Source organism: Plecotus auritus (assembly GCF_963455305.1).
Source record: "Plecotus auritus genome assembly, chromosome: 11".
NCBI lineage: Eukaryota > Metazoa > Chordata > Mammalia > Chiroptera > Vespertilionidae > Plecotus > Plecotus auritus.
In genome coordinates, this window is record NC_137777.1 from 31,262,338 (window position 1) to 31,278,361 (window position 16,024).

The window sequence follows — 16,024 nt, forward strand, 5'->3', positions numbered from 1 at the left end:
TACCATAGACAACAGTGTGGTGATGGGCAGAGGGAAGGGGAGCTGAGTGGAGGGGGGAAAGGGTGGAAAATGGGAACATATGCCATAATGTCAAAAATAAATAAATTAAAAAAAGAACAAAAAATAAATAAAAAGCAGGGATTGTCACATTAAATAAGGAAAAGCAGGGTCCAACTATCTGTTGGGTCTCTAAGAAAAGATATTCTAAATATAAAGGTACAAAAGATTAAAAGTAAAAGGATGATACTATTCTGAAACTAGTTTTTAAAAAGCTATAATGGCTGTATTAATATCATACATAGGACATCAGAGCAAGGAATAAAGAGGGTTATTTCATAATAAAAAAGAAATAAATTAATCAAGAGTATATAACAATCCTAAATGCTATATACCTAATAAAAGCTCTTAAAAAAGAAATGATGTAAAATCCAATGGAACTGCAAGGAGGAATAGACAAAGCCACAATGATATCTGAAGTTGAATACCCCATTGTCACTAATTGATAGAACAGAGAAACAGAAAATAAGTACGGATTTTGAAAACTTGACAACACTATAAACGTACTTGATCTAAATGACATTTAGGGATGCTTTATTCATCAAGTGCACAATACACAGAATATTTATCAAGGTAGACACTATTTGGGGCATAAAATAAGTCTTGAGTAATATAAAATTTTCAAGTGATATAAAATATGTTACTTGACCACAATAGAATTAACTTTAACAGTCAGTAACAAAATTATATCTGGAAAATCCCCAACTATCTGAAAACTAAATAACTCACTGCTAAAAAAAAAGTGGTTAACAAACAAACAAAATAAAACCAGAAGGAAATCAGACTAATTTTGAGCTGAATAAAAATGAAAACATGACATCACATTTTGAGATGCAGATAAAACAGTGCTTAGAAGGTAATGTAAATAATTTTGGCAAAATAAAACATCCAGCCCACTTAAAAGCTTTCAGCAAATTCATACTATAAGGAAAGTTTCAATATGATAAAGTGCAATTATGTAAAATCTATACCTAACATCATACGTAATGCTGAAAAACTATGTATTTTCCATCTAAGATATGGATAAAGGTAAGGATGTCTATTGCAATTTCTTGGTGGTTGTAGCCACTCTAATAAAGCAAGGGGTAGGGGAGAGAAATATTACCATTTGATATGAGCTTATCACCTTGTGTGGGAATCTCTCTCCTTGATTCATGCCCAATAAATGTTCCTTTGTCTCTGCTTAAAGTGTGCTGTGTGCGGTATGACACCTGGCCAACCCATTGCACCATCTGTCCTCTAGGGGAGGGGACAGAGTTCCCTCGATTGCCACATGAGAAGTGTGAAAGTAGGTGAATTACCTTGTGCTGGCCTGGTGCCTGCTATTGAAGCTGATCTTGCCCTGTATCTGATACAGAGGTACAATGGGCAGAAGTATTTAGAGCAGTGCTATTCAACCAGTGTGCAGAGCGCGGTACAATGGTGTGCCACAAGAATTTTTAAAATATGCAATGCCTGACTATTTAGTCAGGGGCATTGACCTCTTTTCCTTTAGGTTGTCAAAAAAAAAAATGACAACAGTCAACACATCAATAGCCATCCAGTGTGAATGAGTCAAAATTGTACCTAATTTTTTTTGTCAGATTGGCAAAATATGTATTTTTTGGTGTGCTTCAGAATTTTAGTAACTAGTTTGTGTGCCATGAGATGAAAAAGTTTTAAATTCACTGGTTTAGAATCCTCCCCTAGGATTGTGCAGTACTCTGCTTGACAACAACCACACACACACACACACACACACACACACATTTTTATATAGTGTCGGGTATATAGTGCATATACCGTTATAAGAATGTTTACTGCAGCATGGTTTGTAGTGTGAAAAATTTAGTTAATAGTGGAGTTTTTTAAAAAAAATCAAAGCATACATGGTATACAATACCACCCAGTAGTTAAAGAGCATCAGGCGGATTTTCATGTTAATGCTGAAATAGTGCCAACAAACATTAAGTGAAAAAAAAGGTAGCAGGATAATATGTGTAGACTTATTTTATGCATGTTAACAATACAAATAAAACTGTGTGTGTTCATGCATGCATGTGTGTATATTCATTAGTGAAAAGAATATTCTTGGGGTAAACACCAAACTTTTAACTGTGGAAAATGGGAGGTGAAAGAGGAATTTCACTTTTAACACTGTATAGTTCATTTGTTTGAATTTTTGCGTGAAGAACAAGTACTATAGCACTCAGAACACTCCCACATTCTCGTCTTTCTTTGTTGTTTATTGCTTCTTTCTATACATTTGAATATATGTTTTGAGAAAGCAGAGAATTGGGAGGCCTTTCATTTTCTGTAGCTCCTGGGCCTAGAATAGTGCATGGCATATAGCATACGCTCCATAAATACTTCTTCCATAAACAAGCAGTGAAAAGGGGAAAAAATGACTTGGGTAAATTCTCTATTACCCACTTCAAATTCACCGGAAGTCCTGCCCTACCAGCCAATTCTTTAACAAGAGCTTAGTGTCCTGTCACCTCAATGTGTATTTCAAATTGCATGACTACCTTATGGCCCTTCTCTTTTCTTAGCCCTTCTCTGTTCATAGAAGATCCAGCCTTCTCCACTGAGTCCTCACTTAATGTCATTAATCAGTTCCGTGAATCTGAGTGAAATGACATGTAATGAAACCAATTTTACCCTAGGCTAGTTGATATAAACATGAGTTAAATTTGTACAGCATCTTGTCAATGCTATAATGAAATATTGAACAAAACAATGTTATCAAGGCCCTGCTATAATTGATTGATAAATGAAAGGAGGAATTCTGGAAGGTTGGCTCTTTCAGTTCGTGTCTGCAACCCCCTCTTCATTTCAATTTCTTTTCTAGATTGATACCAAAATGGGTCGGGAAAACTGGCAGCAGGCTGAGAGTATGCCAGAGGTTCTCCAGTTCTGCAGGGTTCTTCAGGGAAGAGAGCAATGAGGGCCCTCATTCCCCTAGGGGTGAGGTGAGAGGCAAGTACCTAGTGGCTGAGGGAAGATGGTGCCTGTCTGCATCAAGTTGTTCCTTGGAACAACTTGATCATCAGAACCTGTGAATTCCCCATAAATTGACAAGTAGATAAAAGAGTTGTGGCAGGTGTATACAATGGAATATTACTCAGCCACAAAAAAGAATGAAAGCTTCTCATTGCAACAACATGAATAAACAAAGAGGGTGTTATGCTAAGTGAGATAAGTCAGTAAGCAAAGACAAAGTGTATATGATTTCACTTATACGTGGACTCTAAAGAACAAAATAAATGAACAGACAACATGAAACAGACTCATAGACACAAAGAACAGAATGAGGTTTGCTAGGTGTGAGAGGGCTTAAGTGGAGGTTGGGTGAAAAAGATAAAAGGATTAAGAAGTACAAATTGGTAGTTACAAAATACTCATGGGATTGTAAAGTACAGCATAGGGAATATAGTCAATACTATTGTAATAACTATGTATGGTGCCAGGTGGTTACTGGAAATATCGGGGGGGGGGGGGGGTGTACTTTGTGAAGTGTATCATTGTCTGACCACTATGCTGTACATCTGAAACTAATCCTATCTAATAAAAGGGTAATATGCAAATTAACCATCACTCTGCAACAAATATGGCGGCACCCATAGCCACAAAGATGGCAGCGTGGGCCAGAGCCATGGAGCTGGTGGAGCAGGGGGAGGCTTGGCTTCCTTCGTCACCGGGCCTCCTGCACACCCAGGCCAGCCGCTGAGGGAGACATGCAGAGACTGCAGTGGGGAGACATGCGGAGAGTGAGCAAGGTTCCCTGTCTGGGGGTTCCAAATCCGCCATTGGTTCCTTTCACCGCTGATTCCCTTCTTCCCAGGTATCCTCCACGCAAAAGCTGTTCCATGCAAATATGTCATGTCCTTATGGGTGAATCCTAAACCGAATGAGTGTCACAACTGGGCAACCTAACTCCCGTTAGAAAAAGGACCTGGGAGGAGGGACTTAGGAATCACGAAGCCATCGTGACCTGCTCGGACGCGGGAACTGCTGTCAAACACAGGCCGTCTGAGACCCTCCCAAACACCACCTGAGCTAAACCTGAGAACCAAGGTATTTTCAAGGCCCAAAGTTGACGGGGGTAAGGGGGCAGGGGAGCAAAGCAAGCAGAACAGCCAACTCAACCAAAGACGCAGGAGCCTAAGAGAACGCAGAGAAATGTCCTGGCCATCCATGCTCTCCCGCAGACGTGGTGCCCACACCCAGCTGGGGGGAGGGGGTGCGTATGTGCAGAATTTAAGGCCTCCAGCAGGAGGGAAAGTCGAAGCATGCCTAAGGATTCTTTGTACATGTCCCACAGTGGAGAAGCAGAGTCAGAATCAAGAAGCGAAGTCTTACCTCAGCGCTGGGGTGTTTAAAAGTATCTAAAAATAGCAGTTCCATCGCCTGCAGCACTTCGGTGTCCAAAGAACTAGCGCCCAAACCTTGGCCTATCCGGAAGCTCGGTGCTGCTGGAAGTTGCTGGCCCCGCCTTCTCCAGCAGGGTGGAGAAAGGCTGAGAGGTGAGGTGGATAGGTGGCTCCAGTGGTCCAAATCCTGTCGCTGTGTCTGTGACCTAGCCTCTGCGCCCTCCAGGACAGCTTCAGTACCAGTGCCGAGGAGGCTTTGGAGAGGGTAGTGGTGAGGAGAATGCTTCTGACTCTGGATACCAGTGAAACTGCTGTCAAGAGCCTTTCTAGGGCTGGCAGGAAAACGCAGCAACGAGGGAAGAATAATGTCTCAAAATGAAGAGTTTTTTTATTTTTATTTTTCTCATCAGCAAAATGTGAATATTACCTAAACCACAGACTTTGCGAGAATTAATTGAAATAAAATTCCAGAAATTGTATAACAGCCAGACTGAAGTGGATAGGTTGGTTGAGTGTGAGCGTGGTCCTGTGCACGGAAAGGTTGCAGGTTCGATTCCAGGTCAGGGAACATACCTGGCACATACCTGGGTTTCAAGTTGGATCCCTGGTCAGGGCTCCTAGACAATTGAAGGGATGTTTCTTAGATTGATGTTTCTCTCTCTCTATCCCTCTCCCTTCCACTCTCTCTAAAAATCAATGGAAAAATGAGTTAATGCCATATCTACAAATGTGGATAATCTAAAAAGAAAAAAAAAAGAAGTATGTGTGGGAGGGGGGCCCTAACCAGTTTGGCTCAGTGGATAGAGCATTGGCCTGCGGACTGAAGGGTCCCAGGTTTGATTCCGGTCAAGGGCATGTGCCTTGGTTGCAGGCACATCCCCAGTTGGGGCTGTGCAGGAGGCAGCTGATTGATGTTTCTCTCTCATCGATGTTTCTAACTCTCTATTCTTCTCCCTTCCTCTCCATGAAGAAAATCAATAAGATATATTTAGAAAAAAAAAAGACAGTGTAAAAGAGGTTGAATATGTACTGTATAATTTAAAGCGTGTAAAATAATATAACTTTTTAAAAATATATTTTATTGATTAAAAATAAAATTTAAGAAACCTGTGAGTTCCTTTAGAAATGGTCTGTCCTCCTCCCCTTGCTGAGGATGGTCCCTCAAGGACATGCCAGTTCTACTAATCTCAGGGAGCCCACAGGAAGACCCAGTAGACCGAAAGGCACCAGTTGGGTAGGGCTGCTCTACCAAACACCATATCTGGCTTTTTTGAGCATGGAAGAAACAGCATAAAGCCAGTGTTGGCTAGCAATGTCATGGAGTCAGTCTATGGGCAGGGTCATCAACAGGTTTGTATAGATTATAATTGATGCCCCAGGGTATTTTATAGTTTAGAAAAACTTCTGCATTTCTTTCATGGCTTAAGGCCATTTACCACAGAGCAGAAGATAGTTCATATGTACAACTTGAAAAATACATTTGAAAAGCAAAAGAGAAACTAAGGATATCCAAATGGTAATAAGCATATAAAATGATGCTTGATCTCATTAGTAATTGGATAAGTGTAAATTATAACAGAATGGCTACAATTAAGAAAGATTGACAATCCAAAGTATTCGTGGGTCATACAAAGTGGTTAGGAGGACAAACCCTTTAAAAGCTGTTTGATATTATAAACTAGGGTTGAGCACATTCACACCCTATGAACTAGCAAATCTACTCTTAGTTAATACACCCAAGAGAAATGCATCACATGTTATAAGACATGTGGTTGAGAATGTTTATGGCAATAGTATTTGCAATAGCCCCAAAGAAAATAATCTGAGCCTCCCATCAATAATAGAATGGAACTTGCAGTCTTTCTATACAATGGACTACTATATGGCAATAACAATAAGAGACCACAGCTATGTGCAACAGCATGGATGAATCTCATAAGTATAATGTTGAAACACATAGTTAGAAAAAAGTATATTTTTATAGAAAAATTTAAAATAGGCAAATTAATCTATGGTCATAGAAGTCAGGAGAGTGGTTACTTTTGGGGAGAAGAGAGAGCTAGTTATTTGGAGGGGGCATGAGCAGGGTCTGGTGATGTTCTATTTCTTGACTTGGATGGTGGTTCCTGGGTATGTTTGCTTCATAGAAATTCAGTGAGATATAAATCTATGATTTGTGGACACCTCTGTAGATATGTTATGCTTGATTAAAAAAAGATAAGAGAAAAAGTATCAGCACTTGGCATTGATGGGTATGTTTGAACTATTGCCAAGCTCTCTCTGCTGATGTGATTTTTGCACCTCCTCTCTGTAGAGACACATGTTTCCAGTCAATAATATAATTGCATGCTTTTTGATGTTTGTTTTTCATTTTCTAAGCAATGTGTGAGCATTTTAAGTTCTAATTTTTGGTGTAGCAATTGATAAGGAAATTTATTTATTGCATTTTTATTATAAAATGTGAGTATTTGATATAAATTTTTTATTTCCAGGTAATCCAAGATGTTTTGAAGGCTGCAAAATGATGGCAGATGCTTAATGCATTCTCTCTTAGAAGAATGTGGAGTGAGGACATTTGTTCGATATGGCAGACACTGAGGTTTACACACGGTAGCCTGTCTTGTCACTGACCTGCTCTCAACCTCGAATCGTTTTCTATCACATTTAGATGAAAATCCAAAGCTCCTTTCATACCTATAGGAGGTCATAAGTCTTATTCCTCCTGTTATCCACATGTTTCCCCTTTGAGCACTGTTCCCTCCGTCTGGAATGCTTTTCCACCAGATATTTATGTAGCTGGCTTCATGATTTGTTGAATGAATGAATTGATTCATGTGGGATGCTATGTACATTTCAAGAAAAAAAACCCCATAAATATTCATAGTATTCAAAATTTCAAAGTATACACAGTTGTGCATCCCTCCTCGGTCTTCTAAGAAGAAACGTTTGTAGCTCAAGGCTCAGACTCTTCACGTCTTTTTTTGTATGATATTTTCATTACATGGGTTTTACATGTTTGTAGTAAAAAACGGAAAAAGTAAAGATGAGTATTAACAGAAAAATGCAGTTTCTGCCTCATGGGACACAATCAGGAGAAGAGGAAACACTCTACTTGGGTCTTCTCATGCTCTGACCAGGACTGAGGCGCACAGGTTGTATCTCAGCCTTGAAAGACCTGGGTGAGATAGCACCTGGTCCCTGCGAGGCCCAGGGGAGGGGGGAAAGATCGAGACCTACATGTAAGAACTGGGACACTGAGTAATAGCTGTATCTAACCCTGTAAGTGCCAACTGTATGCTACCTTAGGTTTAAGCTTCCTGTATATGTTAACACATTTACTTGCTACAACAACCTAAGAAGGCACAGATGAGAAAAGTGTGTCAAGGACAACGTTAGATCACACAGCTGGCCCCAGAGTTCACACACAGTTCACAGAGTTATGAACTCTCAGAAGGAACCCACCCCAGGACTTAAGCTTGAAGGTGGAATTGGGGAGGCCCAAATGAGTAGAATTGAAGTTAGGGGCCAGGGACTAGGAAAGGTCCAGAATGGAGCAGCAGTGCCCTCTGCAGTTAGGTTGATCTGTATTCCAATCAGCATACACATTATTTTCTGGAGACCCACTCAAGTGTAGGCTTTGAATTCATCTTACTTTGGACTCCAGTCCCTCTACCCATAAGCCCTAGTCAGGCTAGTTCTAATCCTAGTCCTTTCAAGTTTACAGAACACAGAACACCTGTGCTGAGCATGTGCTATCACAGTCAGAGCCCTTAGGTGAATGTCCCTCAGAATTTAAATAGGAAATTCTTGAAAATCAGAGCCGTTAGAGTTAAAGGGGCAAACATTGTAATGATGGCATTTCAGACAGAAGGGTGGGCAACATGGGAGATATTTAGGAACACAGGAAAGCCTACACAGCCCCTTAAAGTCATATTTTGTGGACAACAGCTGGTACTTATTCTAAAGGTCTGCCTGGCGCTGAGGATTTGCTTCATTTGGTGTTTCCAGCAGGAGCAGGCAGCCTCATAATCACCTAAAGAGAAGCAGCCATCGTGTCCTGTCCTCCTTTCTCCTCTTTGTGTCCTCCCTCTCTTGTTTCCCTGTCCCCCTCCTCTGTTCCTTCCCTCCCTAAACATTTGTGGCACATCTCTAGGTTTCTATTCTCCACCAGGGACTCTGGGGGTGGGGAAATAAAACAGTAAGTAACCTGTCCCACCCGGGCATCGCTGTGCCCTGAGCAGAGGTGACAGATGGGAAATAGAGGGACAGACAATCATCTGTGTTTTAGCCGGTTCTGCACAGCTAACTCAAAATAGAAAAGAAAGGGCTCCTGCGTAAAGGACTGTGCTGGATTTGAAAAATAATGTATTCATTTGAGTGTGAAATTGTGTTTCCTCAAACGCGTTGTATGAACACACATTGTATTATTGTAAAACAATTTTATTATTAACTTATCAAGAAGGGAGAGGGCATTTTACTCTTACTGTCTCCAATAAGATTCTTGTTTCCAAGGTTTGGGAATCCTTTGTCTTAGGGGAGAGAATTAAGTGACAGTTTTTTGTTTTGTTTTTTTTTCAAAAGACTAGCCCCATGTCTCTCAAATCTGATCTGCAGATGGATTTTGTCTGGTCCACGCTGTTTTATTTTTTACTTTTAGCATTTTACTTATTTATTTATTATTAAATTATTTTTAATTGCAGTTGAGAAATATTATATTGGTTTCAAGTATATAACATAGTGATTAGACATTTATATACCTGATGAAGTGATCACCCCAATAAGTCTAGAACCCCTCTGGTACCATACACAGTTATTACAATATTATTGACTATATTCCCTATGCTGTACTTTATATCCCCATGACTGTTTTTATAAATGGCAATTTGTATTGTACTTCTCAATCCCGTTCACCTTTTTCACCCATAACACTATTTTAAATGGAATCTTGGGCAAGATTAAAACCTTGGGATTTTAACATGAAAATCTAGGTTTCAGGTTTCTTTGGAAAAGTCTGGCAACAAGGGGCTGGCATTTCCAAGGGAAACAATTGGCTAAGGCTGAATAGAGACCTCATATCTCCAATGTGACCCAGCCCATCAGTCCTCATGCTCCTGACGCTGATCTCCAAGGGCCAGCTGCTGGTTGTCACCTTCTTCCTGGTCTGCTTCAAACACCCACATTACATGCACCTCTTGTTCAAAAGGGGGGCTCTTTTCTGGTAGGAAAACTTGGTTTGCTAAGGATCAGGAAGATAGGTGTTGGTGGGGCTTTGTGAATGGGGGGATCCTTGCACTGATTAGGAGAAGTTGGGTCTTCCAATAGCACATGGCCACGTGGAGTCCTGGCTGGGTTGGGCTGCCTCTTCAGAATGGAGCAGGTAGGCTTGCAGGGCTGGAATGCAGAGCAGAGACTCTGCCTCTGTTTTTCTCTGCTGCTAAACCCTGATTTTGGGGGAAAGGAGAGGATGGGTAGGGCCCTGGATAAAAGACTTAGTGGTTAGTTTAGCTGTAGGTAGTTTCAATTAGAAAAGGGGGAAATGTTATATTTTTTTGTACCTGAATGTTGTTCTCTGTGGTTTAATTCATATGAAATACTCATAAGCTCTTTGTATGATGACAATCTGCCTTATTTTTTTTGTACCTGAGTATTGTTCTCTGTGGTTTAATTCATATGAAATACTCATAAGCTCTTTGTATGATGACAATCTGCCTTATAAAACATCTGTAATACCTTTCCCAGGGACCCTTCACTAAATCTCTTCATTCATTACTTTATTCATTCAGCAGATATTGGAGTACCCACTGTGGTTGTGGTGGAGGGGTGAATAATAATAAACGATATATGATTTCTAGTTTTTCCAATTCTTGGTAGTGATGTGGATGAGCAATAGGGAATTAGAGTGAGAAAGACATTGCTTGGGAGCAAGAAGTTTGGGCTCTTTACTTTCTATCCTTCAACTGCTGGGGAAGCTTGCACCAACTACTTAACCTTTCTGGTCTTCACTGTCATCCAAATGGGGCTAAATTATCTTTAATTTTTTATTAACTTCTAAAATACTTTTGCTGAAGAAAAGAGACATACACACCCGGATGTTAATGCAGATTTTCTTATATATGAGGGCATAGCTAGTTTCTTTTTTAGGCTTTGGTTTTCTTCACGCGTCTGATTTCCAGAAATGAGAGTGGAAATACATTTTATTTTGCTCTAATGTGTTTACTCATCTAAGATCACATACATAAGAAATTAAATGAAAACTGTTTGTAGCCACCCTTGTAGGAAGAGAAGGAGGCCAGTGATGACTCTCAAAAGCAGATGGTTTCACTGTCTCTGCATTTAAGATTTATTGTTGAAACCCAAAGATGAATGAGGGTCTTGGAGAAGAAGAGACTTGCAAGCGTGTTATGCATTCGGGGTAATGGGTTTATTGTATCCATAAACAAGTAAGCATTTATTGGTGTTTTGTCAAAAATAATGGACAAGGTGACAAAAAACTCTTTTAGCATGAAAACAAGACAGCTGCAACAGACCAATACTGAGCTTACAGACTCTCAAAAGATCACAGAACCTGAAAAGAGAGCTTTCAGGTCGTGTAGTTATTCAGACAACAAAGTCAGCTATATAATGCAGGCAACACATGGCAATAGAACACGATTAGCGAGGCAGTGTCTCACTGGGGGATAGAGGAAGGCTTGCTGGGGCCTGGGGTTGCTGATGGGAAAGGGTACTAAAACCTCATAAATCCTCCATATCTTTTCTCCATTTCAGGAACTTCTTTTGAGTAACTTTCACCTTCTTCGTTGGAGGGCAGAGAATCAGCGAAGCGCTTCAGGAAGCCCCCGTACCTTTTCTGGTAGTCCATCCACCACTCCGGGCGACCCACTCTTCTCATGAAGCCCCCGTATCGCTTCTGCAGCTCCTTGGCTTCATCTTCCAGTTGGGGGCTTCTCTTCAAGCCTCTCATGAAGCCCCCGTACCTTTTGCTCACTTCTTCATCACCGGCCTCTTGCTGGGGGCTGCTCTCTCGGTTGTCCCCTGTGCCCAGCAGCTCTTTCAGGGGGTCTAAGGAATTGCCCAGCGCGTCACCCTCGTCTGTATCCTTCTTCATGAAGCCTCCGTATCTCTTGGCAAGGGTCTCACCTCCATCGGCCTCCTCTTCTGGCTCCAGAGGAGAAAGCTCATCCGTTTTCTTCATGAAGCCTCCATACCTTTTCATGAAGCCCCCGTACTTCTTGGCCAGCAAGTGGCTCTCCCCAGGCCGGCTGCTTTCTCTGAGGGCGCTGGTGCCCTCTGGAGGAAGATCCAGCGTGGACAGCTGCAGCAGCTCCTTGCAGGCGTCCCAGGTTTTGAGAGAAGGCAGCTTCCCTTCACATTCCAGGGTGCAAGCCTGGGGAGAAGAATTCGATTTGAGAATAAAAAGAGGCTTTTCTGATTTTGTGAAGTAAACAGATTTGCAAGGACCACAATATGTCTACTTCGAGATGAGCACTCCCATAATAATCTCCATTTTCTTATTAAAACTTTTCATCATACTCAACAGATAAATCAAAGGGAAATAGATTTAGAAAAATTGTGGAGAATGAATTGAAAGAAATGAGAAATTTTCTTTGAATTTTATCGTGCCATTTCAATACTGTAAAGGGTTTTTTTCACCCAATTTTAACCTAGATTGACTGCCTGCACAATCTAATTTCACGGGGTAAATTTTCACTATTGATTTCATTTCGTTTGAGCTTTTCCTAATCAAAAAGGAGAAATTTCTGTTTACCTAATTAGGGACATTATCTGAAAATTCCTTTTATCTTCTGTCTTACATAAAATTAATACCAATGACATGAGGTTTCTTTACTTTCTTTTGTTAATATTTCACCTGCAGTGGTATCCAATATTCCTGCAAACATTTTCAATCTTAGAAAAATAACCAATTTAAAAATAGGTTTGAAAAAAGACTTTCTAAAAATTCAATTTAAATCCTATGAATTATTTGAATTATGACATACTAATTTGGTGAAAGTAGAGGTTTTGCTTTTCTTCCCCCTGAATTGATTAAAACTGAGTTAATCATCTTGAACTAAATATTTGTAGTTATGAGATCCCATATGAAATTATACACATGTAATGTTTATTCATATTACTTTTCTTAACATTTAGTTACTGATGTATAGGAAAATGTGTATTAGTGCAACAAAATTCTTTAGGGTACATATTTAATCAACTTTTAATGATTGTTTTGTGTCTAAGAAAATTAAAATATATACATATAAAAACCTAAATATGATCTGATTAAAGTGATCCTGTTTATTTTTATATCTGATTAAGAAATCAAAATGTTATTAAGAACTTAAGATGTTCAGATGTCAATATTTCATGCTAAAATATAATTTAAATGATTTCTTTACCAAAAATTAATGTTGAATATTTTATACACTATTACCAAAATCCTTTTAATGTTAGGATTTCTTCAAAAACAAATAATGATAATCAGAATAGCAGATTCATATTTTAGAAAGTAATGTAAATTTATATGCTCCTATATATGTCTATTCATTTTTTGTTATATTTATCACACTCTGTGTTCTATGGTCAAGGTCATATTAGATGATAAATTCAACTTGGACATCAATTATAACATGCCTATGAATTTTTGCATTAGCCACAGAACCAAGCATGAGTGTCTTTCACATGGTAAAAGGGCAATAAATATCTGTTATATTGATTTTAGTACATGGTGTTGGTTAGGAAATCTCATTTCTCATATGTGTTTTTGCATCCAAGGTAAAACTCCATTACCACTGTAATTCTAACAACATAGTCATTGACAAAGCCTTTCATCAGAGATAAAATATCAACCCAAAATGTAAGCTCCCATACACAACAACTCAGTTAAACCAAAAACAATTAGAAGAAAAAAAGATGGGTGAAGGTGTTTTTACCCCTATTTTACCCCTATTTAGGAGGCAATATTTTTCTTGAAGTTTAACTATAAAGCCCCACTATGTGTCTTCTCTTTAAGGCCATGTTAGCACATGCACATATCAAAGGAAGTGAATCAGGTAATTCAAATGAAAAAAACCTTTAACCTGAATTAGAAGCCTTGGATTTTGTGGAATACTTCCCTGAGATTTTTGTCCCTATTTTATGCATCTACATAGCAAAATGTCTTTGAAGGCTCTAGTGAGGAGCTTGACTCCTTGGATGAATACATGATTCCCTACTGAGCTGTTGAAGGCATCACAGAATTTCAACAAACTGAGGAGTGCAAATGGATCCTGGGGGAGCTGGTTAAAATGAAGCTGCCTGGGTCTCCAATCCAGAGATTTGGATCCGTAGAGCATCGTGGTGATTCAAGAGCACCTGGACTCTGATTAGAATAAGAGTTCATTTGTCCTCAGCTCCACCCCCGCCCCAAGGCCCAGTGGAGTCCTTTATCTTTTCCTTGTTGTCACCTCTCTGGACACTGGCCACCTCTCCCGTGCCTTTTTCATAGGAACATCAAACTGTTGTCTTAGTAGGTTTTACAAAAGCACATTCAAGACATGACAGCAGTTGAATTCCACCGTCACTTGTACGTGAGACTGTTGCCAATTTCTTTCTCTCCTATGCTCTCCCCTCCCTTCTCCTTATCTCTTTGAGGGTGAAGGGCTTGAGGGACAGGAGGTTAAGTGGGCTAGAAAAATGAAATACGTAAAAAGGCGACAAAAATGTCACTAATAAAAAAAATGACATTACCTGCAGGCAGGATGAAAGGATGGTGGTGTGTGGAAGGGTCCCTTAGTGGGATGGTAGGAGTTGGGATGACTGAGCATCTTCCTTGGGACAGGTGAGGTGACAACGCAGTGCTCTCCAAGGTGCTGAAGAGAGCACATCGGGGTTCCCATATCCCCCAGGTGAAAACACACTTGGTTTGTGTGGGGACATGGCCACCCTTACCGGTCCCTAGGTAGTCGTGGGTCCCCAAAGCTGAAAGCTAGAGCGGGACCTGAGTCAGCGTTCAGGGGAACAGTCGAGACACCGAAGTCACCAGAGACCGTGACCAATTGCCATCAGAGGACGCACCGTGCGGTGGCCGCTACTGGTTCACCCATCGCGCTAACACTCACCAGCGGGTCGATGTCGGTCGGGCGCGCCAGGAGGTAGCTGCACGTGGCGCAATCCAGGCTGCATTCCGCCCGCACTGTCGCCAGGAGCCCGGGGCTGAGCGCAAGCAGCCAGGTGCAGAGTGTCAGGAACCGCGCCATGGGCTGCGGGGAGAGAGGGACGCGAACTCCGAGCCTGCCCGAAAGCAAGCGGTTCCCTCGGAGAGACCCTCGCCGGGACAGTCCCAGCCGGGAGTTTGCGGGACTAGAGAGCAAGAGCTCCTAGGGACGTTCTTGTCTGGGACCCCGCCTGCCTGGCCGATGCGGTTTTGAGAGGCCCCGGGACGTCTCAGATGACCTCCCGGTGCCCAGGTTGGCACTGTCGCCCCGAGCCCGGGGCTGCTCTGAGCACTTGGCTATCTGACTGGGCGCATGCTGTCCGGACAAGATTCTGCAGGGAAGAGCCAAGACCAAGTGCTCGAAAGCGGGAGCCTGGGGAGGCGTGACATTGACCCGGGTCACAGACAGGAAGACAGTTGGGAACCCCATGCAAAGAGACGCGGAATAAAACCCAGCAGGCACACGGCCCCAATGGCGCGCGGCCAGGGCGCTCTGGGCCAAGTTCACTCACGTTGATGCTGTTCAGATGGCGCAGCTTGGTCGGAGAAGCGGAGTCCCAGCCACGACACTAGAAGGGAGAGGAGAAGGCAGGTGTCAGGGGCAGGGGGCGTGGGGTTGAAGCGGCCGGGGGCGCGGGCAGGCTTCGGTCTCACCGTCGCGGTGGTCAGTGTCTCCTCGGGGCCGCGGGCTGGACTGCAAATCTCAGAGCGCCTGCCTCGCCTCCCCTTGCTGTCCCCGGGCTGGCGGCGGCTGCAGCCACTTTATAATTAGCCCCCAACCGAAGGAGGTGAGCGCGCCCCAATCGCCAGCGGGCTGCAGCTGACGCAGGCCCTACGCCACCCCCGCCGACGCCGTCGCGGGAGGGGTCCGTCCGGGCGGGAGGGGTCTCCCGGGGGAGGGGGCGGTGCGGGAAGGCGCTTGCTGCTCCCCTCACGGCCCGGTGACAAACTAAGGTAATGAGGAAATTTGGGAAGACAGTGGGATGAGATCAAGTCTCCGCAAGGAAGGGCACTTGGTTTGTGTGGGGACATGGCCATCCTTACCGGGGGCACTCCCGGGGGTGCGGGCTCCAGAGAGAGCACCAAGGTGGGGCGTTAGGAATGGCAGAGGGACCGATTTTGATTTCTAGAATGTACTGGAGACCCTCCGAGCTAGTGAACCTGTCCCCCTTCTTTGCCTCCTCCTGGGGCGCCCTCGCCGCCGCGGTGGGCACTAAGCACAACCGTCCTCCTTTATTCACCTGTCTGTCCTGCATTAGGCTCCGAGCTCCTTGTTGTAACGTCTAACAGCGTCCGAGGCACATAGTAGGTGCGCAGTTAATGGCTAAAGGAAGGAATGCCGGAAAATTTCCGGGAATCTTAAAATCTCGGGACTGAGCTTTCCCCCTGAGACCTCCTGCCAAGCGTGGACGCAGTAAAGCCT

At 42.4% G+C, this 16,024-nt stretch overlaps 1 protein-coding gene across 1 annotated transcript; it reads right to left on the reverse strand.

The window, feature by feature from the left end:
• Positions 1 to 10,579: 10,579 nt before the first annotated feature.
• Positions 10,580 to 15,658, reverse strand: PENK (proenkephalin). The gene is made up of 4 exons (XM_080646953.1): positions 15,256 to 15,658; positions 15,114 to 15,170; positions 14,507 to 14,647; positions 10,580 to 11,793 (listed from the first exon to the last, which is right to left on the reverse strand). Exons 3-4 carry the CDS (start codon positions 14,642 to 14,644, stop codon positions 11,134 to 11,136), a joined length of 798 nt encoding a protein of 265 aa, XP_080503079.1. The 5' UTR covers positions 14,645 to 14,647; positions 15,114 to 15,170; positions 15,256 to 15,658; the 3' UTR covers positions 10,580 to 11,133.
• Between the last annotated feature and the right edge of the window lie 366 nt (positions 15,659 to 16,024).